The sequence below is a fragment of the Epinephelus lanceolatus genome, chromosome 20 (assembly GCF_041903045.1).
Source record: "Epinephelus lanceolatus isolate andai-2023 chromosome 20, ASM4190304v1, whole genome shotgun sequence".
Lineage (NCBI taxonomy): Eukaryota > Metazoa > Chordata > Actinopteri > Perciformes > Serranidae > Epinephelus > Epinephelus lanceolatus.
In genome coordinates, this window is record NC_135753.1 from 30,182,828 (window position 1) to 30,208,941 (window position 26,114).

At 41.8% G+C, this 26,114-nt stretch overlaps 1 protein-coding gene across 2 annotated transcripts in view; it reads left to right on the top strand.

Moving 5' to 3' along the window:
- Positions 1-26,114, top strand: part of LOC117264997 (uncharacterized) — a 78,534-nt gene that overhangs the window by 41,019 nt on the left and 11,401 nt on the right. The window contains exons 4-5 of one of the 2 annotated variants that reach the window (XM_033639362.2): positions 16,897-17,015; positions 23,270-23,359. In XM_033639362.2, coding sequence (XP_033495253.2) covers positions 16,897-17,015; positions 23,270-23,359 — 209 coding nt within the window. Of the gene's footprint in view, positions 1-16,896; positions 17,016-19,371; positions 19,605-23,269; positions 23,360-26,114 lie in introns of those variants that run through there. The other variant, XM_078162611.1, reaches the window with a different exon arrangement.

A 26,114-nucleotide genomic window follows, 5' to 3' on the forward strand; every position in this document is an offset into this window, starting at 1 on the left:
CGCAAAACTAAAGCGGAAAGCTGCCAGGCACTTGTTGTTTATCATTCCGACATCAGCGTTTTAGCATCATTCATTCATTTGCAGTTGATCTTCCAGGGAGCAGTGTGCTGTATAAATTCACTTTTCACACTAGTTAGTTCCTTTTCTACAAATGTTGAGCTTCCATCATCACGTGTGTAACCCTGCAGCATATCTGGGCTCAGATCTTCCAGTCTGCTCTGGTTTCAAAATGCATAGTGCACTATAAAATTCGGTCTGAAGCCAGATTCGTCTGTGCTTGAATGGACAGATTATAGCAGGCTATTTAAAGATGAGAGGCCACAGTGGAAACAAAGCCTGAATGACAAGACCACACACTGTCATGGGAAGAGAACGGTAAAGCGCTGTGTGTGTGTGTGTGTGTGTGTGTGTGTGCACGTGTGTGTGTGTGTGCGTGTGTGTGTGACAGATATCTCTTATACGATGGTATGCCAGTACTGTGTGTGTTTGTGCAAATGCAAGCATGCATGTGTGTGATTTGTCACTGATAATTTGGCACAGGATGCTAAAACGTTTGTTATCTCCAGCTTTATTTCTCCGGAGACAGTGATATCATCGGCCTCATTTACACACCCCTACTGTGATGGCATTAGAGAGCTCTCCGTCTAAAGTTGCACACCAGGTGTCCTCTTGGCTCATCCTAACCGCTTCGGACAGAGACAAAGGTGTTTTGCCAGCCCTAAATGGCTCTGCGGTGCTGGTAATAATCACTGGTGTCAGTGAGGAAATGGATCGGCTGACCACTGAGCTTTTCCCGCTGTACTGAAATGTGGATTGGGAGGGTAGACAAAGCTTGAGGGTGACCCCCTAACATCTATTGCAGTTAACCTGTTCCTACTAAGTTTCCATGAAATGGCCTGATGTCAAGAACCAGCTCTGTTATTTTCTGCATTCATTCTATTAGGTTCCTGCCCCTGAAGTCCTTAACATCCTTCTCTTCTCTTCTCTTCTCTTCTCTTCTCTTCTCTTCTCTTCTCTTCTCTTCTCTTCTCCTATCTTCTCATCTCTTATTGTCTCCAATCTCCTCTTCTCTTCTTGTCTCCTATTGTCTCTTCTCTTCTTTACTCCATTCTCTCATCTTCTTACTCCTTTCCCTTCCTCTCTTTTCTTCTTTTCTCCTATCTTTTCTTCCCCTCTTTTCTCCGATCATCTCATCCCTTCTCCTCACCACTCTTCTCTTCTCTTCTCTTCTCTTCTCTTCTCTTCTCTTCTCTTCTCTTCTCTTCTCTTCTTCTTGATTCAGGGACACAGAAAAACAGTCACAATAATTAATAATTATAAGCTGTGGCAAGCGATAAAAAGAAGCATGGCGGGAGAGAAGAAGAAACAGGTTTCTCTCTTTTCCCCCGTGCCGTCCCTTTTGACATGTAAAGCGTGTAAACTTGGCAGGGCCGAATTTGTTGATTGTGGGCTACTGATGTGACCCATCTGGGGTTGAAACATTGTATTAGGTCTTCGCACGCTATTCCCCGCCACTCCCTTGGCTCAACAGCTCACCCCCCTTCTGTCACATGAGAAACAGTTGCAGCACTGTTGTCGGGTGAGGAGGATGTGGGTATTTGGTGTGTTTATTTTGTGTGTGTGTGTGTGTGTGTGTGTGTATGCTGAGTACATGTAATGGGAGACTGGCCCGCGAATGGACGGTCCAAACCCAGCAGCAGCAGCAGCAGCTGTGTGTCCTGTTAAAGTATCCTTGAGCAAGATACCACATCCCTAAATGACTAAATTGTAAGTGCGCCCATGTTTGTATTGTCTTTTGGGTGTGTGTTGTGTATATGTGTGTGTGTGTGTGTGTGTGTGTATGCATTCGTAACTGTATGTAAATCAGGATCTGGAACGATGTGTGACAATTTCTCCAAACTGTAACTCTCACTTACTTTTTCTGTCTCTGTGTCCTGTGCTCAGCATTATGATCACAGGACACTAAAAGTCTCACTTGAGATCTATAAAAATCCCTCTTAAGTTATATGCATTATTAAAGTAGTTCAAGTTATGTGTTAATTACAAATTTAAGAATTGGTATATCAACCAAATACTGGTTATTGTCTTGTCTATCCAGCTGGAAAGTCATCCCATCAGAGTACACAACAAAACTGATGACTAAAAGAACTGAAAACAAGCCACAGTTTACGACATCCTTATGCAATGCAGAGAAAAAGAGGCATGCTTTGCCTTGCGTGAGTTGGTCACAGTGACACAGCAGTGTTTTGAGCTGCTAATACTCTCCCAAATCAGAGATATTACTGTTATTCTGGAGACATCCTGAAGCTATTGCAGAGGAATTTATGTGGCCCTGCTCATAAATCAGACTTCAGCGGCAAGCAGAAAATACAGGAGGACAGGCCTGTGTAGTGACATACAGCACAGTGCAATGCAGCTCCACATAAACTGCGTTAGAAACACATGTTCTGCACTTCTACCTCAGACACGTTTGGTTTGAGGTGTCTCAGTTCCTCTGCCTGGAAATCACATGCTGTTTGTATGAAGGAAAAAAATACTATCAGTCCTCAAATCAGTTGAAATCTTCCATTTATTTAAGGATTTGTCTCAGCAAGAATGGAGGGTTATAATGTGTGATTTATGAAGATGTGAGCTGAGTTAAATGTTCGGTTAAACTGAGCCGTGGTGCTAAAGTTGACTTTGGAGCTGTCAATGGACAAAGCAGCTACTTATGTTTCTGAGTCTGGGTTTGAAACCACAAGACTTATAAAAGCCGCATACTCATATCTCACTCAGTGCTGCAGTTCGATTTGATTAGGTGACAATTGAAATTTGGTTGGTGTAAGGTCAGAGAATAAAATAGATAAGTAAAATACATATGCAAATGTGCAGTAGATGACACTTTGTTGGGCACACATGTCGTAAAGCTACTTTATGTTTATGTTTACTATACATATGTATATATTTATATAGTAAACAAGATGTAGTTGTCAGCCCAGGATGTAAGAGAGAATTTCTTACATGCACAGTATCCCTTCAAATTAAGTGACAGCATGGAAAAATAGCCAGAACTGGAGGTTTAGAAAGGCGGGCATGGGCTCTGGTCCAGCGGTGTTGCCCGCAGGTCTCAGCTGTAGGGCAACACCAAAGAGCCAAAGTAGAAGTTTATATGCTGCTGAGCCCAAATGGTGGTTTACTGACACACGGTGTAATGTGAGGATCATTAGTGCGGAGACGATAATTGCAAGGGTAGTTTGAGAAGCGTGCCACCCATTAGCTTCGGATGCATGCGGCATTTGTAAGAATCTCTCCTTTAGCCTCTCTGAACCTCGACCTTTGGACTTCTTTGCTTTGTAAACGGAATATTTTGAAGTGCAAAACTTGCAGAAATCATGTCAGCACTCTGTGCCCTAACCGTTGTTGGTTTTGAAGAGCTGACAGATACATGCATGCACTTCTGTTTGATTACATTTGATTTGATCTCCAGCTTGAAAACAAATATCAGATGCACATGATCTCATCTTGCATTTCATCCAGGATTTTTTGTAAGCAGCTGTCTTTATAAGTAACGTAAATCCTAACAAATCAAATTATATAATGACTGGATGATACCTACTATTTACATAAATCAAATTACCCTACAATATTTCCCCTGAAACTTTTTCCACATTTATCCCTTGCCTCAGCGTTGCAGGGTTGCTCCTCACCATCTGCAGAAGTACAGAAGCATGAAGGCATGTTTTAACATCTAAGAGATCTATAGTTCAGTTCTATCCCAGCTGTCCATGTGAAATTCTCAAACCTAAACTGTTTTCTGCTAATTTGGCTAAGATGCATGTCCTAGTGAATGCATTTTAGACTTAAAGCCATATGGTAAGTTCAAAGCAGCGAAACTCACAGGTCAGTTTTTGCGTCTGTTTGTTTGATTCAGGGACACAGAAGCTTTTGGGTCAGTGGCAGGAGACACTCGATTCTGTCTGCTGACCCTGCTGTGCACTACTGTACTCTGCCTAGTTGTCCAAAACAAGCCCTCTGTTTCTTTGATCTAAAAACACACATAAGCACACACACATACACTCGCTGACCACTGCTGCCAACTTTGCTTCCGTGAGAAGCAGAGTCTCGTCTTAGGGGACAAGAGGACTTAAGCACATGTTGATGAGATCATCACCAGGGTGAAACACACAAACAATTACTGTGTCATAAGCACGCTCACACACAAACAGCAAAAAATAAAGGCCAACCTACCCACTGACACAAATATAGACTCACAAAACCACAAAAACTAACCTTTTTGATTGAAGGGATACTTCAGGCACTCTGGAGAGACAAAGTTAAAGGCGCTCTATACAACATTCAGACCATAAATAGCCTATAGCAGCCAACAACTATTTGCTATGTAGAGATATAGTTGAGTAATGGCGTCCTGAGCGGGGAATGAAGTCACGCTATGTCTGTGTGTGTTGTAATCAGAGCTTCTCTGTTCTTTGGCTAGCTATTCACCGCCACTCTGCACATGCTCATACAGCGGTTTCTGCTGATAACGCCATGCCACAAACATGGATTGGGACAGAAGCATGGCGCCAACTTTCCAGTCCCTCCATACCCCCTTTCCGGTTAGCACTGTTCGCAGTGTTAACATCGTCTAGTGTGCTTGCTCTATAGGCCCAATGTTGTACTAGATATGATTAGTTTTATATCCAGGAAGTCAAACTTTTTTGGCTTCATGAGCCACCAAGCAACTTTTATTGGAATGAATGGGCCTTGCCTGAAGCGTTGTATCCAGTTCTCTTTATACATCCATGCTGTAGGACCGCATCAGTCCAAATCCATACATCCAGTTTGTAACGCCAGCTTTTTGTTATAGAATTGTAGTCATCAAGCTTAAGCTTAGATAACCCTGATGAAATCACTATGGCATCGTCGGGGTTATCCTCTCAGACTGGACAAAGCTCCTGCAGAGCTTCAGAAGTAATTTAACAACTGTTTTCCAGGCTGAGCAGTGTCTTCAATATTCCCTCGAGAGGGAACATGACGGAGTGCGCCGCAGTTGGCAGCTTTGCATGTAGAGTGAGAAAAATAGTCTTCCTATTCAGAGCGACAGCCTGTTTGGAGAGGGCAGACAAGTTGGTGTTTGTTTACACTCTGAAAATCTCTTCAGTTGGTTGGGAATTAAACATAACACACACATACATATATACACTCGTAGCATCACGCCAACACCAGATGCCAGGAAGTACAGTGGCGACTGAGTGGCATCCACAGCAAAGCCCTACCATGCGTGACTCTCTCCTGACTTTGCCTCTTTTAGCAAGCTTGCGTGATCCCACCATCACTCCCCATCAAGCCCTCTGCCCCCTCCCTATATCCTTCCCTCACACACACACATATACACAAACACACGTATCGCCTGCTGGGTGATAGCACTGGGGGTGTATGTCCTCCCTCCCTGAGCCAAATGAAGTGATCGGAGCAAACACTGTTAGTATAAACAGGCTTGGATTAGAGTGTTGTGATGACATGCAAGGGGCACAGATGGGAGAATGTGAAGTGGACAGTCACGATATGTCCAGACCTGACAAAGGATATCTCCCTGTACTCACCTCACTCATTATTTTCAACTCCCAGAGCTCACACCTTGAGCAAATACCCAGGTTTTTGGAAAGCTGATACTATTGTTGTTGGATTAAAGCTGCCAGGAGCTAATACTGTGTGTCAGTGTTCAACACTTATACACAAAGTATCAAAACTCACACACTTATTAAGATGGTTCAAAATCTGTTCTCACTTTCACATAATTTTTGCCTATTTTCTAAAGATGGTTTGTATCACAAACTTGATTTCACAGACAATATCATGTTTCTGCGAGCCTCCAGTGTTTGCCTGCTGCTCTAATACTCCACAACACAGGGACGAGGTGTTAGGAGAGGGATAATCAGATTACTGTTGGGTTAGCGTGTCGCTTAATGAATTAGCTCTGTCAGAGGCCAAATTGTTGTGTGATATTGTTGGTGAGAAACGCAGGAGGTGGGTCACTCGCGTTAAAGTGAAGCTGACAGGTGATGCGAAGTAAGATCAAATCAGACTGAAACTGTGAGGCCTCGCACCGCAAACAGGGTTTGTGTTTAGCTTAGAGTTTTTTTAATGAAAAAGATGTTTTTAAAGGGGAACTCGCCCATTTTTGTTTTTCATGAATGTTATTCCTATGGTCTAAGAAAATATTAGTCTCATAAAACTAAAAGTTGGAGTGCTAAAACTCAAGTTTGCAATGTCATAGAGTACAGTATAAGGTCTGGAGCTGCTCAACTGACGATGAATTGGGAACTACGATGACACAGAGAGCACCCAGGGGAATGTTCTGAGTAAATGGGTACATTTTCTGTGTCAGAACTGAGAACACTGCAACTGAATAAAATAGAAAAACAAACAGTATGTAGGTCCACAAAATCAGGCTCCCATTCACTGTCTATGGAGCAGCCCCAGACTTTACACCTGATGACATCACAACCTTGAGACTTATCTGGATTCATCATGTCATTTCATGTATCATTCTCATTACAAAGCTTGTGTACTGATGACATTTATTTATTTATTTATTTATTTTTTAAGTGAGAAATTACATGAATAAGTGGGTGATACATCAGAATAACAAACTATTGATTAATAAAGAAAGATAACAACAACAGTTAGGGTACAGGTTTGAATTTTGAAGTATGTCATCGTAATTTTGGAGTCATAGAAAAATATCTTTGATTCCATTTCATACTCAAGGTTCTGCCTACTGTATTTCATGGTTCATAATCAGCTTTTCTTCTTTTAGTATTTTAACCTTCCTGTACAGGAACATAAGGCTAAGAATATAAACAAACAAAAAAAAAAACAATATGGGAAGATAAATACATGAAGTACAAATACAAAAAAAAAGTGCTCCCCTCAATGACTGTCAGACCTGATACAAAGAAACAACATTCCAGCATCTTCCATTCATTAATCTATTCCCATATGACCATATGATACTGATTTGACCACTAGACCATCTTTTTTCAAACAGTTTAAGATTCCCCCTCACTTTATAAGTTAAGTACTCCATCTGATATATTTGCTGAACCGTGTCTCTCCTCTTGTCTCTCAAGGAGCATGATTTTTGAAGCCAGTTTCTTGTTATCTCTTTCATTGCTGTAATACACAGTATCTTTAACAAGCTCATGTTCACAGATGTTTACTGAACTTCTTTCCCAGGCCATGAAAATAACATATTGGAATTTTTAATTTCCCCATGATGAAGGTCTGCGGTGGGGCAACAACTTCCCGTTGAACTGCGGCTGCTTGCATGTTGAGAGGGAGAGAGACCCTAAATACTGCATTATGCTATTGCTCTAGATGCCCTGCGTCACAGATTGGTCCTTGTCACACACAGACACACACACACTGTACAGCTGATACGTAACACCTCTGATAGTGTCAACTGCCTGACAGGTTAATGGCCTTCATGCATAAGGCATGATCAGCATCATGACTATCACTTGAGCCTCCTCAACCTTGGACACATTAACCACCTCACACCAATTTAATTACACATTAGTGGGCCTTTCTGTGTGTGTGTGTGTGTGTGTGTGTGTGTGTGTGTGTGTGTGTGTGCGTGTGGTGTTATGGTGTGAATTCTGCAAAGGGGATATTGTACACAAATATATGTTATTTTAATACATTATTTCACTTGTTTCTGTTGAAAGAAAACCGTGTATTGCCAGATTTGGTAATTTAGATTATTTTTTTGTTGTTGCTTTATGGGCTGAGAAAATTCTGTTACTTGTCAGGCTAAATAAAAAATCCAAACCCCATTGGATTAGCTAAAATGCATTGTCACGAAGCTGTGTTATCTTAGCTCATGAAAAGTTGATGTTCAGGAGATGCATGGTTTTCACAGGACAGGGACATTTTGCCCCAGCAAAGTCTCAGCAAAGTACTCCAAAAGTACTTCTCCACTCTTTTCCTTCTTCCTTCGGTGCAGTTTTTCTCATTAGCACATCATGTCAGCCACTTTGTACTCACATTTCCCCCACTAAACAATGCCTTCTTGAGTCAGAGCTCAGCCAATGAACCCAACTTGTTGATGTCGTAAAGTACTCCGCGGTTAGCATTCGTTTAGCATCGCGTGCTGCAGCAGCATTAGTGTAGTTTCACTCCCATATGGATTCAGCCTGAGGGACCATCTGCCCATTATTATTTGCCTCAATGGGCCGAAACGACACCATAATCTTTTTAACAGATTACCCTCTCGTTATGGAGAGGCTGCATAGATTTTGAAAAAAAAAATGGCTAACAGGATCATAGGTGGAATCAACTTTATCGTGAAAGGTGTGGTTCTTTCCCAGAAAACCTGTTGAACGTTCTGTTTTGACCACAAAACAAGCGATGATTGCCTCTGACTGCCCAGCAGGGAGGAAAATAGAAGAGGGATAATCTTAGGCTTGTTGTGCTTCTTTCTCCCTGTTATTTTGAATAATGTGAGTGACACCAGTTGGCATGCAATACAAGGAAGCAGCTAAAGTGGAGGTGCTGCAGACCATAACCTCCACTCTCCTCTCCATCTTTGTTTTGCCCTCCTCACATGCAGGAATGCAGCGAGACGAAAATACAGGGGTAGAAAACTAATAATTATCCCCTGAGTTGCTGTTAAGAATTTCCTTTTTCAGTATGAATAAGCAGGAGGCTCAAAGCACTGGTGCCTTTTAAGAGAAAAACTCAGCCGTGGTGGTGAATAGTGCAGGACGTCTGAGTGAAATGAGCGAGCTATATAATAAACACTTTATGACTGTTTATTCTATACATTGTGAGCCAACGGTGCTGTGCTCTGCGGCACATTTATTCTACTGAATTTACTTTTTTGGACCAAAGCCTGGTCCTAAATAACTCCATTTATGAGAAACCAAAAAATAATTTATGCCTTTTCAGTCTTTCATTCCTCCTCTCCCTCTTTTTCCCCCTGCAATTCCAATCATATTTAACTAATTTAAAACTCAAATTCACCTCTCATGGCACATCTGTTTCCAAGCTTCTTGTTTGTTTATAAAGCACGAGAGGTTTTCCTTTCAAATTTATCTCTAATTAAACTCCAAATCAGTGAGATGGGCTTTACAGCAACTGGCAAATGCTGCACATAAACTTTACAGCTTAAGAAGGACACGCTGTACGTTAATTTCGTGCCCTTGAATCTCTCAGACTGCTTGTGAAAATGGAGATTGTGCGAGTGCAGAAATAGACGGCTTGCGCTTTATTGTGGCCAGGTGGTGTTCCTGAATGCAACTTTTATTAACCGCCAGCTCCTTGAGAGAGCAACAAGCCACAGCCATCCTCATCAAAACAGGAATCCAAGAGAAAGCTATTTATAGAGTAACCACGCAGACACATACATGCAGGCAGGAGCTGATGTCTCTCACAGTGATGCAGTGTATCTCAGATGTGGATGTTGCACTGAAATTCTTGCATTAGAAATTCAGCAGTTCTTACTATAAATTTTACACTTGACTGATCAGAATGAAGTCACTTACTTGTACTAAACCCCGATGGTTTTGTGCTTGAGCGGGGTAGAAAGTCTACCCTTTTCCTACATAAGTCAAATATGTCTGACGTCCCCCTAAAGGAAATGAATGATGTCTCTATCTGAATGAGCCTATTGGAGGAAGTCTGAGATAAATATAGAAGCAAAGGAGACAAGCTGCAGAGAGAACAGGCCTAACAATGAAGTTTCCCCTCGACTCCCACCAAATATACTTCCACTAGGTGTGTTTGTCTCTGCAACTGTGAACTGTACATGTGTGCACACATGTGTTGTCATTCTGCCTCCAGGCTGGATTATTGCTGAGATATATGTGACTCATGAGGGAGTTTGTATCCTGAGTTCACCCCCACTGAGAGGGCCGGGGTCAGCATTTGTGCTGGTGGAACATGTCAGATCCCCGGCAACGCCAGGAAAACTGCAGCGTCTTGTTGTCTTCAATTAGGAAATACACTGTTGCATTCATTTGGGTATAGTCAAATTAAAAGCTTTCCTGCATAACTGGCTCATCTCACGCAACACATGCCTGAATGCAGCCTGTGCGTGCATGTGTGTGTGTGTGTGTGTGTGTGTGTGTAAGCCGAGAGCACATCATTTCACGCTGAAGCACATTCTCCTTGGGCCTCCATCCATTTGCATTCTGTTAGTTTCTCTAATTGTCTGTATAAATATTGCACCACGTTGGCCTTATGTTGTGGTTAATTTTCCCAAGGCTTGACGAGGCAAATTTAGGAGTGTTTAGACAGCCTCTTAGCCGGCTCCACGTGTGTGTCGCTCTTTTAACGGGTTCATCCGAAAAACCAATTTTCTCAGCCGACAAACATGGTGCTCACATAAAACATGTGCGCCGCAATCAGTCATGTTCTCTATTTATAGAAGCAATTAGATGACTTTCATATTATGAGCGCTATAATAGTCCTCCAGTGTGTGTGTATGTGGAGAGTGCATGGCGCCACTTTTATGATACGCCATGTAGTCAAGCCACATACAGTAGCAGTATACACGCTGCAGAGCGGTTGCCATACAAGTCTGTTTTGCCCACGGGCTCATGTGTGGAGACGTATCACTCCTGTACAACATGGTGATTAGTATGCCTGCTTGCCAACCAAAACAGAGAAGTGGAAACAATCGAGTTTACATCCCAACCTCCAATCTGTGTGATCCCATTTGCTTTGTCATAATATCACTTCCCCTTCACTTCAGTATCTAGGCACACAACCAAGGCTATTGTTTATTTCCTGTCCAGGAATCGTTTTTTTTTTTCTCTTCTCTTCAGAGATAGACTTCCCCTCACAGCTCCACATTCCCCTCAAAAATCACTCACTCACGTTATAATCTCCTCTGAAAGATGAATATTTGTGATTCCTGCCCTGCCTCCAAGAAAACTACTTTCTGTAGATGTTGTTCTGTTAACACATAAAGAGCATTGCTCTAAATCCTGAGAGTCTATCCCTTCAAATATAATCCTATATTTCACAGTGGAAAACATTCTCATCCAAAACAATATTGGAAAGACTATAGACCTCAATCTAATGTTAATATCAGAGGATGATTGAAGATCGAATCATTGTAGTTTAATGCGTACTCTGTGTATCCATCAACTGGAACAGTATGAAAGAAGTGGAAAAAGCTCCCTGTCTTCTGAAAAATATGAAAATGCCAAAAACTTTCTTTCAGTCAATCTTTTTTTCCTTCTCTTTGCCACATTGCAAAAACAAGAAAAAAAGTTGAAGGGTTGGATTTGGACAGGGCGAGATCCGGACATTTGATCTGTGGCATAATGAAGTATTAGCTTCCATTACAGTGCAGGCTTAACCTTTTTGCGGAGCACCATTGAGCGCTTGCCAGCAGTCATCAATATTTAACAGCTGTTGCTATTATGAAATTCTTTATGGGCTAATGTGGCTCGCCGGCTTGCACGCAAGGCCTTGGCCGGCCGCCAGCACCCTGTCAGGAGGAAGGGGGGGAGATTGACAGACGGCTCGCTCGCGTGACAACCAGCCCTTGATCAGCCAGCTTCTCTCTCTCCCTCTCTCTCTCTGTGTTGGTGTTGCTCTCTCTCTGCTGTGGATTTCCTCTGCCTGCGGAGAGAGAGAGACAGAGAGAGAAGAAGAGCGCTGAGGGAAGGGGGCGGGAATAGGCAAAGGAAGTGGCTGTAAGCCAAACCAACCTCAACACACACATATGCACACACACACAGTTTTCTCTACTCACGCAAGCCTTGTGGGAGGGGAGGGACTGCTGCGCTGCACAGCGCTCACATGTTCAGGTCCAGAGCTCTTCTTTACAAGCTAAACACACAACAGAGGATCAGCTGCCAAAAGATGGCACCCACGCTGCTGGAATCAGAGAGACAGAGAGCCTGAACACAGATCAAGAGCACGGATGTGTTTAAGTGTCATATATTTGAGACACTTGAAAAACATCAACCAAAACATGAAAACAAACATATATTACTCCTAAGTTTGGACAAATTACTTCTTACCAGTGGTGGAGATAGTATTAAGATCACTTGCTTAGGTATAAGTAGCAATATTGCAATATAAAGAGTCAGAATCAGAATGCCTTTTATTGTTATTGTATTGTTAATTACACAACGAAATAGGGGTGCTGCTCCTGTAAGGTGCAGACACATTCTCTGTCCATTCAACCATCAATCTACGCACTAATAAATAATAAACAATAAATTAGTGTAATAGGTCAAAACTACACATAGTATGTTTGTGAATATTGCACATGGAATAATTGTGTAATAATTATACCCATAAAAAAAAGGAGTTATCCTGTGTATTTGAAGTAATTCAAAGACCTTATTGCTTTCAGAGGGCAGCAAGTCAAACCGATTCTATCCTGGGTGAGTACAGTCTTTGAAAATACTCCATTAAAGGTATTCTTTACCCATAAAATGCATATATCAGTTACTCAATGAATCTTACCTTGAATTTGTGTAGAAAATGTTTTTTCTTGCACGCTTCCACAGCAAACAAAGAATCCAAAAAAGGTGAACATTCTTCATGAATTTAAGTAAAGAGGGACATCTTTTAACAAAGCAAAACTAAGTCACATAATTCTTGCAGTATAATCCAAGTTGTACCTAGTTGTACCTAGTTGTATGCTCAGTACTTTCCAAACATGGATTTTACTTGTACTATTTGTACTGGCATGTTTTAAATTGTACGGTTTTATTGAAAATGCATGTGTTTGGAGAGTACTGAAGATACATCTGGATAAATAAGACATTTTCTTCATGAATTCAAGGTAACACGCAATCAGTAACTCATATACAAATGATAATTTTGTGGGTGAAGTATTCCTGTGTTAATGTGAGAGTGTAGTCCTTTAATTACAGTGTCACTATGGAATTATCGTAAGCAAAATGTACTTAAAGTATCAAAAGTACAAAGAGTCATAATGCAGAAAATTACCCCCTGTACTGTAAGTTTATGTATATGTTATAGCAGAGGCGTAAATATACACAGTGCAGGCAGTGCAGTTGCACTGGAGCCCCTGGGGTGAAGGGGCCCATGGAGGGAGCGGGCCCTTCTGAGTGATTCAGATTGCCACCTTGGCTATAAATCAAATCAAGTTTATTTATACAGCACATTTAAAAACAACTGCAGCTGACCAAAGTGCTGTACAAATAAAAGAATGACACACAAATATACAGCAATATAACATATACAGAAATATAAAACAGAGCAACATCTGTAAGAACAATTACAGGGCCTGTTATTGGGGCCTGTCATAGTAGCATGCAGTGGGGCCCATCATAACTTCTTTACGCCACTGTGTTACAGTATTGGCTTATTATGACAAATGCATGTGTAAGTAGAATTTAACTGTTTTATATACTGTTGGGTAGTTTAGTCTATGACTTGTGTGTAAAATCCACCTTCCACCACTGCTTATTACTTATTAGAATTATAAATGTATGTCCTCAAATAGACTTTAATTTCATTTCAGCTATAAATGACTGGCAGAGTATAAAACCACCTGTTTGACTGGATTTGGAGTAGCATGCACGCGGGCGGGTTGGTCCCACATTAAAGCCATGCAGCAGCTGGTGTTGTGTCTATGAGCAGCCATGTATGAACGCTTACCTGCTCCTCGCTGCAGAGGAGCATGAGCTAAAAGAATGGACCTGGAGTATTACCCACCATTCAGCTCAAAACGCATGCTACTCGTGTACTCACGATTTATAAAGCGCTTCAGGTCATGCAACACTCCTCAGCAGTGCTCTCCAACATATTGTCATGCCATGCCATCTTTGAATCTAGTGCTCTAATGTACATGACTCTGTTGAAATATTCATCTCTGCGTTTCTCATCATTTTGTGAGACATTTCTTTGTGTTTTATCTCCATTATCCCTTGAATAAAAGCATGTCAGTGACACTATGGGTCCACAGGGACATCTCTGTCTCTCTCTCTCCTCGTGAAGGTTTCTTCTTTCTCTTCTCTGTTTTCTCTTCATATTTCTCCTTTTCGGGTGTTATTGGTAGTGTGGGAGGAAGTGGCTTTGAAGGAGATGGTGTTGAGTACAGGACACACCCAGACTGTGCTGTACACATCCATATGCTACATGGCCAAACTCACCTCACCCCCTAGAGGCTGCAGAAATGAATACCTGACTGGTGATCGACTGTGTCCTAAACTCACACATACATACACTTATGCACATTGTTTTTTTCTCATGTGCTCATTTCTTGTCTCTGAAAGTTTGGTTGATGAGGGACACATTTTGCTGCTTTTTCACCCTAACAGTAGCTACAGAGGCAATTCTTTTGGCACACAGCAATCTAAGGCAATCACTGCTAAACCATATCAGACCTTACAAGCAGTCTTTACATATCTTTTTTTGCTTCTAGTATCTCTTTCATCACAGTCCCTTTTGTAATATCAGATTATATTTTCATTTGAACAAATCAAACTAATCTGATGTCATTATACGCTTCACAGTCGCTTATCGAAGGTGTCCTCTGAGCCAATCAAAGGTCCTGAGACAATTGTGACTGAAATTGTGCAAATTGAATCATACTGTACTGTAGCTTGATATTTGGCGGGTGGTCCGAACATTTTGTGTACTCAGTGGAAGTGGAAAGACAGACCTGGCTGACTGAAGGAGCTAGACACTTTCAGCCTCACCCTTTGGCAGCATCTACATCCCGCTACTTGTCACTTTTTACTTAACACCCCGTCCTCACACAGAGCACATAAACGCCTCACCATTACCTACTCTGTTTTCCTTTATAGACCAGAGAGGGAGAAAATAGAGGCAAAGAAAAGCAAACCCGAAGACACGAGCGGTGATGAATAAAGCCGGCATTGTTGGCAGAGGAAGTGCCTGTGCCGATAATTAATCATCCCGTATGTTTGTCTTTCCTGACGCTGCATCCTCTCCAAAAGCTGCCGTAAGAGAGAAAACAAAAATACATGAGGCGTTGAAGGAGGAAAATAAAGAGGCTTATTAGATTCATTTCCCTCTGCACCAGTTTCCACTGGTTGGATGATATTGCGGTGATTGAAGAGAATGGTTTTGTGTGTGTGTGTGTGTGTGTGTGTGTGTGTGTGTGTGTGGCTGTCTGAGTCTGTTTGTTTGTGTGTGTGTTTGCACCTAGCGGAGGTGATGACAAAATACTTAACATTATTACTGGCATTTATGAGTTTACTGAGCTACCTGTCACTGCAGTCATCAGCGCTTAGCCTGATTTTCAGCAGTGGAGGGAGGCACACATTGCGGCCTTTATTTTCACTCATAGCTTGAATAAAACTGCTGTTGGAGCTGGGGGAGGGGGTAAATGCTGAAACATGAAAAAGTAGATCCAGACAAAATGTATGGATTAAAAAAATATGGCTGCATTAGCTTTGCGTGCTTTAGAGTGGAATTAAAAGAAGAGGAACTCTTCCAGCGTCACGAAATCGGTTGTCGATCGCCTGCGATGCTGAGTTGAACAAAGAAAGGGTGGAGAGATGAAGAAGAGGAGGAGGGTAGAAGAAGGGCTGATGATGGGGGAGGGACGGACAGAGGACAAGAGATAGTAGAAGGTTAAAGGGGGAGGAACGAAAACCGTAATGGGGTTATTCAGTGGGGGTGGGGACTATACGAAGCATCGAAAAATACATACATATATACTGAGATAGTTTTCGTAATGAGGCTATGGTTGTGTGTGTGTCTGTGTGTGTGTGTGTGTTGCGTGACTAATCTGTGCCTGCTACAATGAGTGACGGAGCGAAGGGCTGATCTCTTGGAGTGAGCCACATGCCCCCTGACAGCACACCCATAAGAGAAACACGCAAACATGCCTCCAACACGCAACACACACGTCACCAATGCACATGTGACAGTTTTGCACGCCACAGTTGTGTAGGCTAATTGCATGTATACACACTCTGGCATGGTAGTAGGTAGGCACTACTCTACTGTGTGGCAGAGAGAACATGGCATATGTGGCTGATGGAGTGTGACTTTCTGATGATATTTTTGTAACTTTGGCAGATATTTCCACTTTATTGAATATTAGATGACACAAAGGAGCAGGGGAGTGATGAAGAGGCAGGCTGGCAGTGTTATGGATGACAGTACACTGAAAACTAAGATTAGAATTCTTTACATTGTCCAGTTGAGTTCATTTTTATTGGACTGACTGAAATACAGCAAATATTAGTTCTCTCTATTCAGCTTTGGACCCTTAAGGACTCTTCAGACGACCCTGTCCATAGGTGAAATTTTCTTTTGTGTTGCTCCCCCCCCCCCCCCAACCCACAAAGAGGTCAGAGGTCATGCTCAGCAAGAGAACAGCAGTGCCAAAACTAGAAATCTTTCCCAGCTTTCTCATTTCAGCAAGCTAGTCTTCACAGAATTAAACAATGAAGAACATTGCAGACCCTTGTTTCACGTCCAATTTAACTGAAAGCTGTGTTACCTACCTCACTCTGTGTGTACCAGTGAGCTTTGCATGTGCGTGTGGCTCTATCGTGTGAGAAGAATCCTGTAAAGTCATGAAATCCTCCATTGTTTTGCCTTGTTAGACGGCCCCACCACACTGACTAATACCTGGTGTTAGTGCGGTGCAAAAAGAGACTGATACAGTGTATGTGTCGGCCACATGTCTGAGCCTCTCTCACTGCCATATGATAGAGGTGGGAGAACTGGCAAGCAAATTTAGTCATTATGAACTTCTCCTGAGTTGACGGGGCTCTATATGTGTGCTCGATTTTACTTTCCAGACCTTGAATGTAGCACGTAAGCACATATCCCTGCTTGTATAAGGTTAATAAATATATTGATTAATTATGTATGATTTTTTCTTTTGTTTGTGGTGAACCAGCCAATTTACCCTTTTGTCTTTTTCTTTTGTCATAGCAAGCCATGAGAAGCCCTCCAGGAAGCACAATATCAGCACAGCATCCTCTAACCCTGAACCCAGGAAAGCGAGCCTTCCAATGGGCACCACGGTCAATGAAAGCAGCCTCCTCCTGGAAGTAAGAAAGAACACATCTGTTGTTTGTATGTGTGGAATAATTCAGTGAACAGACAGATTCACGTGTACAAGTACGGATGGTTTAATGATATCATTTTTTATTGTGCTACGGTCATATCATTTTGTCTTTTGGTTGTGCCGTTGATAAAACGCACCCGAGCTCACATACATGCCACTCAGGAGACAGTTTTTGTGTGAATTGGGAAGGGGGGGGTCGTGTGTGTATGTGTGCGTGTGTGCCCTTCGCCCTTTGCCCTGACCTCCTTTGCAGAGCTGTGGTGTTGCGTGACATAAGGGTGAGATGGGAGTGTCAGAGCTGATGAAGGAGGTGGGGACTCACACACGCTGGCAGCTTGAGCAGCCAGTCAAATGTGTGTGTGTGTGTGTGTGTGTGTGTGTGTTTGTGTCTGTATGAGTGCACCTCTGTCTGAATGCATGTGGTCGTGTGTGAAAGTGAGCAGAAGAGAGTGAGAAGAACACACCAAGCCTGTCAACAGCAATCAGAACAAAGGACACAGTTGTTTTTTGTCAGTTGACCTCAGACGTTTAATCAAATTTTAACCACAGAATAATAACGTGCATATATTTCAGGCCACGACTCTTGATTTCTTGTCTTTCTGATATAATATTAGGACACCCAGATGTATGTGGCTTGAATAAATGTTATGTAAAACTTGTGAAAATGTTTCCTAGAAAGGCAAATGTTTCTGTTGGAGGCATCAGAGCAGACAGAATGTCACACATATAGCAGCACGCTACGAGGGAATTACTTTCGTATCAGATCATTGCTACACACTCGATATCCTAATGGTCAGACAACAAATGACACTGATCATCGTCCAACAACTGTGTGCGCTCACACACACACACACACACAGCGGAGCCGATGCAGTGATGCTTCTGTTAACGTGTTAGGTTGTCTCAATGGGGCGGTAAACAAAAGGATAGATTGACCGTAGTGATGTGCTGCCTCCCGTTGCGTGACTCAACCTGCAGCGGGGCCTCACAGCAAACTGTGCATTAGTTGTTATGGTGATGGGCTCCCAAGAGAGAGAAGAGACGGATGTGTTTGTGTGTGTGTGTGTTTGTGTGTGTTTGGTGGGATTTCATGTCCTTTTATGTGTGAGGTGCAGTACATGTGGATAGGTATATGTTGTTGTCTGACAGGTAAATTTTACAAGCTTGTGCATGTTTGTGTATTTGTTGATGCATTTTGTGTGTCTGTGTATACAAGGGTTGACTAATATAGATTTTTGGAGACCATTTATTCTATATTTTATATATTGTATTTATAATATGGGCTTACTAACATGCTCACAACAACAGTTAGTGTGTTTCCATCCACCTGTTTTTTATGCACATTTTTGATTTTTGCGTTAAAAGAAAAACTCAGCAGAAACGCCAGTAATTTTAAGACAAAGTTGAAATGTTATAAAAAAGTTTTTTTTTTCTTGGCTTAAGTGGAAAAGGTAATGTTTGGAAAACAAGAAAAATAGCCAAAAAAGTTGAGTTCTTATGCCAGAAAAGTTTGTCTTCCTGGGTATAAAATAACCCAGATCTTCCACACTGTTGGGCCCACTGAGCAAGCACACCAGACACGTCGCTGGCCAAGCCTGCATCTTCTGGTTTCACCCTCCACTGACTTGAATGGGAATAAAATTATTTAATAGTAAGGCTCTTCTAGACTTTTGTAATCGGACTGAATGGATCAAATTCTGATAGATAAATTTAGTTGGGGTCGTGACATTTAAAAAACCGTCTATGAGAAAAAGTCTTTTTGGGCCCAGTGGCATCACATGATGGATCCGGAAATTGTAATTCCATGTTTTGGCCACTATGTGGATTTGTCTCCAAAGTGTGTTGTTTCTAGAGGCCCAAAATGATCATTAATTTGTGTTTTGGAAATTTGGTTAGAATTTGCACTGCATTTAGATGAAAAAAGGGAAATGACAACATGATGATGTTGTTATTGTTGTTTACCATATTGGCCATCTTAGTTTAGCATGTTAGCATGTTAACATATGCTTGTTAGCACTTTACACAAAGTACAGCTGAGGCTTAAGTCAATAGTTTTGCAGGTATTTGGTCATAGCAGAGTGACTTGATGTAGTGTAGCTGAGATATTCCTGGGCCAAAGTGGTGGACCGACCAACTGACAGACAGACATTGCCATCCCTAGCACCACACATCCAGCTGTAATTTGTTTCTTATGTGTGACTGTGGTTTTACTCATTGTCTGATATCCAACATCACAAATCATCATTTAGTATAACACAATCCCGTATTATTCTAACCTTAGTGTGTGTGTGTGTGTGTGTGTGTGTGTGTGTGTGTGTGTGTGCGTGTATAGGTTGTGGGTGTGCTCCTGATGGCAGAAGGTCTCCATGTTTGTCATGACCTCATCATCACTGCTTTCATCTCACTCTGACAGCTAGACAGAAGGCAAACCAAAGAAACTCTGTTGAAACAATGAGAGAAGGCTGCCCCACCACCACCACCTCCCACCTCTTCCCCTCCTCTCCTTTGCTTCCAAATCCAGTGAACCAATATTTTATTTTGGGCTCTGCGTGCAAAGCACCTCTTAAGATTTGTAAGTCAAAGCTTTTAGTCTCCCAGGGGCGGTTATGGGAGCCGGGGGCGTCGTAGTTGCAGATATGTGGCGGCGCAGGCCAGCAGCAGGTGCCTGTTTCCATTACCTAAATGCTTTAGTATGCAAGGAACTGAGGGAAATGTGAATGGAGGAAAAACACAAAAACCGCATGCGGTATTAATACAATATTTCTTTCTCTCCTTTTCTTTATTTTATACTAGAGATATAAATATTTTTCTCTGGTCTTTAGTTTGGTTGTTTTTATAAAGAAAATAGAATAACAATCACTATAGCTGTATAGTCATTCTGCTGTTTTTTCTCCAGCTCTGTATCTGTGAAATGCATTGTAAATTGGCTGTCCTATTCCAACACAAATGATGGGTGTTCCCATAATAGTTGAGGACATGTGAAAAATAATTGCACTGTATTCATCTATGGTATATTTGCCAAGCATTCCACATTGGGAAGCCAATTACAGTAATCAACCCACAAAGTATAGTGTTTTTTCCCGCACATACTCTCTCAGGTCCCAAGTCTAAGGCCTATTTGTTCCAGAAGGGTAAAAATGTCAAAGTCCCTTAAAAAGAAAATGGGTTGCAGAAATTTACTGTGGCATTTCAATGACTTGGAAGAGGAATGGAAAAAGGTGAACTGGCTAAAAAGACCTAAATGAACCCAACATGTAAATGTTGGCCTTTTTATGGCTGTGCTGGACCTCCCAAAGGCAACATCACATTCATGTGTATTCAGGCTGTTTTCATGTCCATTGTTTGGACCGGTTTTCCAACTCTAGATCACTGAGTCATTTATAAGAGCTTTGCACACAAGAAGCTTTACATTATTCAACTGCTCATTGAAGACGAGCTCTGTACTGGACATACATTTTTGGTACTCTATACTATGTATGAAGTAATTAAATAAGATACCTTAGTTGGACAAGAAATATTACAGCTTTGGATTTCATTGCTGAGCAAAAAGTCTCACTGCCTTAACACCTTATCTCTGCCTAGACACATGGTTTCGATACAGTAAAGATCCAAGATAGTCAAATTCTTGGTCTTAGAACCAGACATTCTCATATTTTCAACATTGATGTGTTGGATTTGGACAAAAAGCAGTTTTCTTTTCTCTGGCATTTTTGTCTTTATTGACAGATGACAGAGTAAACTGGAAACAGGGGGAGAGAGAGGGGTATGACACACAACAAAGGTCCCATGGCTGGACTCAAACCCAGAACGGTGCGGTAATGTGGCATGCGCTACTCCGCTACCAAGGCGCTCCAAATGCACTGTTTTCATAAATAGATTCCATTTGGCCTTGACACGCTGTTACCAGATGTTTATACAGCCCCGAGTGACCAATATATTAAAGATATAATATGCAGGGTTTTTCTAAAAACAATGTATAAAGTCATGCAGAAGTGATGCCTCTCAATCATCACTTACGACCCACAAGAAGTGAGTGGGGGTGTATTTGTCTGCCTTCTGCCTGTGTTTTCTTATATTCTTCTTATTTTGCTGTGCATGCATCCAAGAGGAAGCTACGAAAATCAGCACACAGCGCAGAAAAGAACGCATGTAAATGGAGGCAAAACGTTCCACAGGGTGAATCTGGGGTTGCTTTTACTTTGGCTGGCGATACTGTTTACAAACAGTAACCAATAATTCCTGCACAGTATACCTTGAAGTATATTGGAAACTACACAGTCCCTCCAGGATTTCCCAGGGTTTTTTTGGGGACTGTTGCTGTTGTGCACAATAAGAAAAAGCATGTTAGCTGATTCTGATAATTTTAAAGCCAATATCGGCCGATATGACTGAGATGCCAATATTATTGTGCATCCCTCGCCTTGTCCGTTTGTATCCGCCCTTCTCCGGGTGTGTTTTGCTGTAGAAAGATGTTTGTGTTCCACCACAATGTCTGGTGACTCATGGAAAACCTCAATGATTGGTCATATGTGGAAAAGTTTGGTGACTGGACAAAATTGCAAGGTCATGCAGAATTCCTGAGGACTGCTTGCAATTGTGACAGCGCAGCCTCTTGGAGGGACTTGATCCCACATCACCCTACTCTCGTTTCAAACACACACACACATCTTTGATAGCCAAATCCTGCTAAGTAAGTGCTGGTAAGGGTTAAAAAAAAGTGATGTATTTGTGTATGTGTTAGATCTCACCAATGTGGTACAGTAGCATCATTTATTTTTGAGTGTTTGCTGCAGAGCGCTGCGTTTGTGTGTTTGAGTCTGTGGGGGGTCGCTCTCCCCCTGGATGTCATGAACATGTGCCAGTTGAACTTGTCAAACAACATCTGCATCTACACCACCAAGAACCTGAGTCATCCTCCCATCTCTGCTTCCCTCTCCGTCATATATGTTCTCCACATTACTGTCATATCATAGTCCAGATATTTTTCTGTCGCAGCGTTGCTTCATCAGAACATGACTCAAATACCTCAGGGACAAATTGCTCTATTCACAGACAGGTATCAGAGTCTGTTATGTGGTTGGGATGGAGCATGTGCAGTGAGCAGAGCGTTACACTGCTTGCTAAGGCAATCGGATCAATGTTAGGAGAAAGTGAGTGAGAATTTAGAGGCCAGAGGGATATGTAGAGTACACACACACACACACACACACACACACACACAAGGGAAGACCTGCACAGTCTCGCAGTAAAATAGAGATGACAGACTCTGGCAGCAGCAGTCACGCAAGTCAAGTAGCCTTGCAGTTGTCACGCTATCACAGCTGTGCACATACACACACGCACACACTGAAAGACTTCTCCACGTCTCCTTCCCTTGTTTTCGTTTTTTCTCTCACAGTCTTGCTTCCATCTCCATCTGTCCATCCCTCCTCATCTGACTGAAGCCAGTTATGTATTTATTTAAATTTTCTTTTTAATCAACACTTGTTTCTGTAAGCTGTGCCGGCCAAACACATTATTCCCCCATGTGTGCATGGGTGTGTGTAAAGAGGGAAAGCAGGAACGAGACTGTGTTTGTGTCTGGAGTTTTTCTGCTTTTAATCAACGTGTTTGGTATCACAAATCACAGCGTGTAACCAGTCAAACAGACTCAATTATCAAAGTTTCTAACTTATGAAATACATAATTTTAAAGGGGAGCTAATTGCCGTGTATGTCACCCTCAAGCAAACTGCTTTAAAAATACCATGAATCTAAATACCACCAGAGAATGTTCTAAAGAGTCTTTCAAAAGCAATATTTTGCTTTACAAATCAGCAAGTTTTATTTGGCCCACTCAGTTCCATAACCATCTGTCTTTCATTCCTTCTCCAGTGTCCAGTATTATCCGATCTTTTGTTCCATTTTTACTGTTATTTGCTGTTCTGAGAAGAATTATGGAAAGAATGATATAAATTGAACGTTGTGCTATAAAAAGTCTGGCTAGAGTCTGATTCTGGCTGTGTTTTGCTTAGAAAAACTGAATGTACAGTAATGACTGTAACCACAGTTTGGTCGTAAATAAAACCGTTTGACTGTATCGCTCCAATCATGACATCTAAAGTTAGCTTTGCAAAGATGGCACCGATTAAATACAGTTGTTTGTGTTTCTCAATTATGTATTTGTTGCACTTGAGTTTATTTGCTGCATGAGTTGCGCTGAGTCATCGCTTATTTCTGTGTGTGTGTGTGTGTGTAGTCTCTTACAGGCTTTGCCTTGGTGGTGAGCAGTGATGGGATGGTCTTTTATGCCTCTTCAACCATAGTGGACTATCTGGGATTTCATCAGGTGAGCTAAACATCTCAACAGTACTATAAGCAACATGCTGTATAATAGTTTTCTGTATGTAATACTCTACTACATCCAGACTTGTAGGCAGTGTCATCTTCCAAGCCACAATATGCAACATTTCTGTGAAAAAGGAGTTGTTTGTTCCTCCCTCTTTCCCATCACTGGCCCAACTTATCATGTTTCTGACAAACTGTCAATCCTCCAATGGACTCCTGCCAGAGGCTAGGGTAACCACAATCCCCAAAGCTATTTAAGTAATTTAGGTACCTGACAGCAAACACAGCCAACGACAAAACCTGAAAATGCAAAAACAGAATAAATGGTAAAGATCTCTTCAGAGATCCCATGTCTAGGATTTAGTGGCATGTAGTGGTGATGTTGCAGAGCTGAAACTTCTCCTTTTTGCCGAGCTTGTAGGAAAACTACAGTGGCTGACACAAAAGTGTGAGTGGCCCTATTTTAGGGTCAGTCTTTGGTTTGTCCATATTGGGCTACTGTAGAACAACATGGTGGACTCTGTTGAAGAGGAACCAATCCGTATGTAGATATACAGAGCTCATTTTTATGCCCAGTTCAGACAAAAGATTCACGATGAGACAAGTTGAAACAGGCAACTACTCGCAATGTGGCATTCTGCAACGTTCTTAAAACTTGCTCATTCACACCAGTGCAACTAGATGAGACGGTGTATCATTACTTGTGTATGTCACTGCTGCCCCCCACACCGTGGGGACGGATACAGAGGGCTCATGGGGGACTTAGCACCTGCTGTGGCAAGTGAACACGCCATCTGAGGTCGTTTAGACTTGACCAGCGGCTTCACTACAAGTCGACTGGCTGTTGAAACAAGCGACATATTTTTTGTCCTAACACCAGCTGAGTTGCAGGTGATGCCATCAGCTGGCTTAAGTCAAGCACAGACCGTCCAGTTCACACTGCTTCAACTTTCATCTGCAACGTTCTAAAACTGTTTTGTCTCGTCGCTAATCTTTGGTCTGAACTGGGCATCAGGTCACAAAAACAAAACACGTCTTATTTTCAGGTTATTATACACTAATGAAAACATAGTTATGAATATTACATACCACTTCTGTTAACAAATGCCCCTAAATCCTTAGCATTTTTAACATTGACTTTTTTAAAAATACGCTGATTTGCTTTGCTCTCTATTCACCAATTCCAGAAGGTACAGATGACCAGGAGCTTCTTCCCCAAAGCTGTGCGGCTAAAAAACACACAAGAGTTGGCCTACTTGTTATTTTAGAGACATATATTGAATGTTTTCTCTCTTTACACTTATGTCCTTCGTTTTGCACTGATGTTGTATGTGGTGTATTGTCACAGACAGACATTAATTCCACCAGCCAAGAGCTGAGTGGTGATTAAACAAACCTGATCTTAAATTAGAGAATTGGTACCATTCAGAATCTCAAATGATATATTATATCTCGGTCTACGCTCTTTAGACTGCAGGAAGTTACTGGTCCTGGTAAGGAGTTTGTCTCACACATAACCATAAAGTGTTAGCTCTTTGGTTTTTGTACAGATTAAACAAATGAGACATAATATATTAATTAGTGGGCTTTAGAGCTGCTGGTAGGTGGATTTTGTTAGCTTCGAAGACATTTCCGCTAGCTTCCAGCCTTTTAGCCAAATGAAGGTAACCAGCTGCTTGTTCCAGTTGTTGTACTGTATGATATTGAACAACATATAGCACCCCACAAATTACGTTACATACTTAACATAAAGTTATGTAAGCTAAGTTTAGAAAACAAGCATTGCTGGGCTTCTCCAGGTTTAGCAAAGTAAAGTTATGTGGGTTGGTTTCAAGAAAAGAAACACAGTGACAACGTAGCTTAAAATATCTGGAAGTTCACTTGGTTTCACGTGGTTCCAATCACAGGTCTCCCTGGGCAACGTCCTGTGTTGTTTGACCCATTCTTCACCCAAACCTTCCTCCTTACACAGACTTTTGGTCTTTATAATTCTTCCATTTAAAACCCCTGCAGTGGATTGATTAAGTGTTCACAGCCTTCCCGAGTACATGGGTTATACATGAATTACTGGCACATGATTATGTGGGTTATATATGAATTATATTGCATTACTTGTTGTAGGTATGCGTACAAACAGTGGATGAGAACAGTCTGTTTACAGAAGAGATGTGAAAGTGGTACAGATTTTCTCATCTAACGCTCAGCATGAAAGTAAATAAGCCAATTTACCAAAATGTTGAACTTTGTATCTAACAGCTTGGATCAATTATGAAAGAAACGTGTAAACAAACAGATGTTACCATTTCCATCATGCTGGAGGTGAGCAGCTCCTGTTGATAAGCTGATAAATCCACCCTGGTAGCCTCTTACATGGCTCTTCTCAGAGTTTGCACTCAACAAGTGTCAGAGGTCTCTGCTGTTATTTAACAAGTTCAGCATTTCCCCTTTCCCCCCTCAGCCAATCTGTTTTCTTTCATCCATCCCTTTCTACTTTCTTTCCTTTTCATCCTTGGGCTAATGAGCCGGCGTAAAAGACTCTCTTTCAGTCTGCTTGATAACTCTATCTAGAGGGCAGAGTGAACCCACTAAGTCACAGCTAAGAGGCCACAGGAAGGTGAAGACCTCTGTTTCACCCTGAAATACACTCTGTGGATGTGTGTGTGTGTGTGTGTGTGTGTGTGTGTGTGTGTGTGTGTCTGTGTCTGTGTCTGTGTCTGTGTGTGTGCCGGCACTGATAAGTCACCAACGGTTTAGCT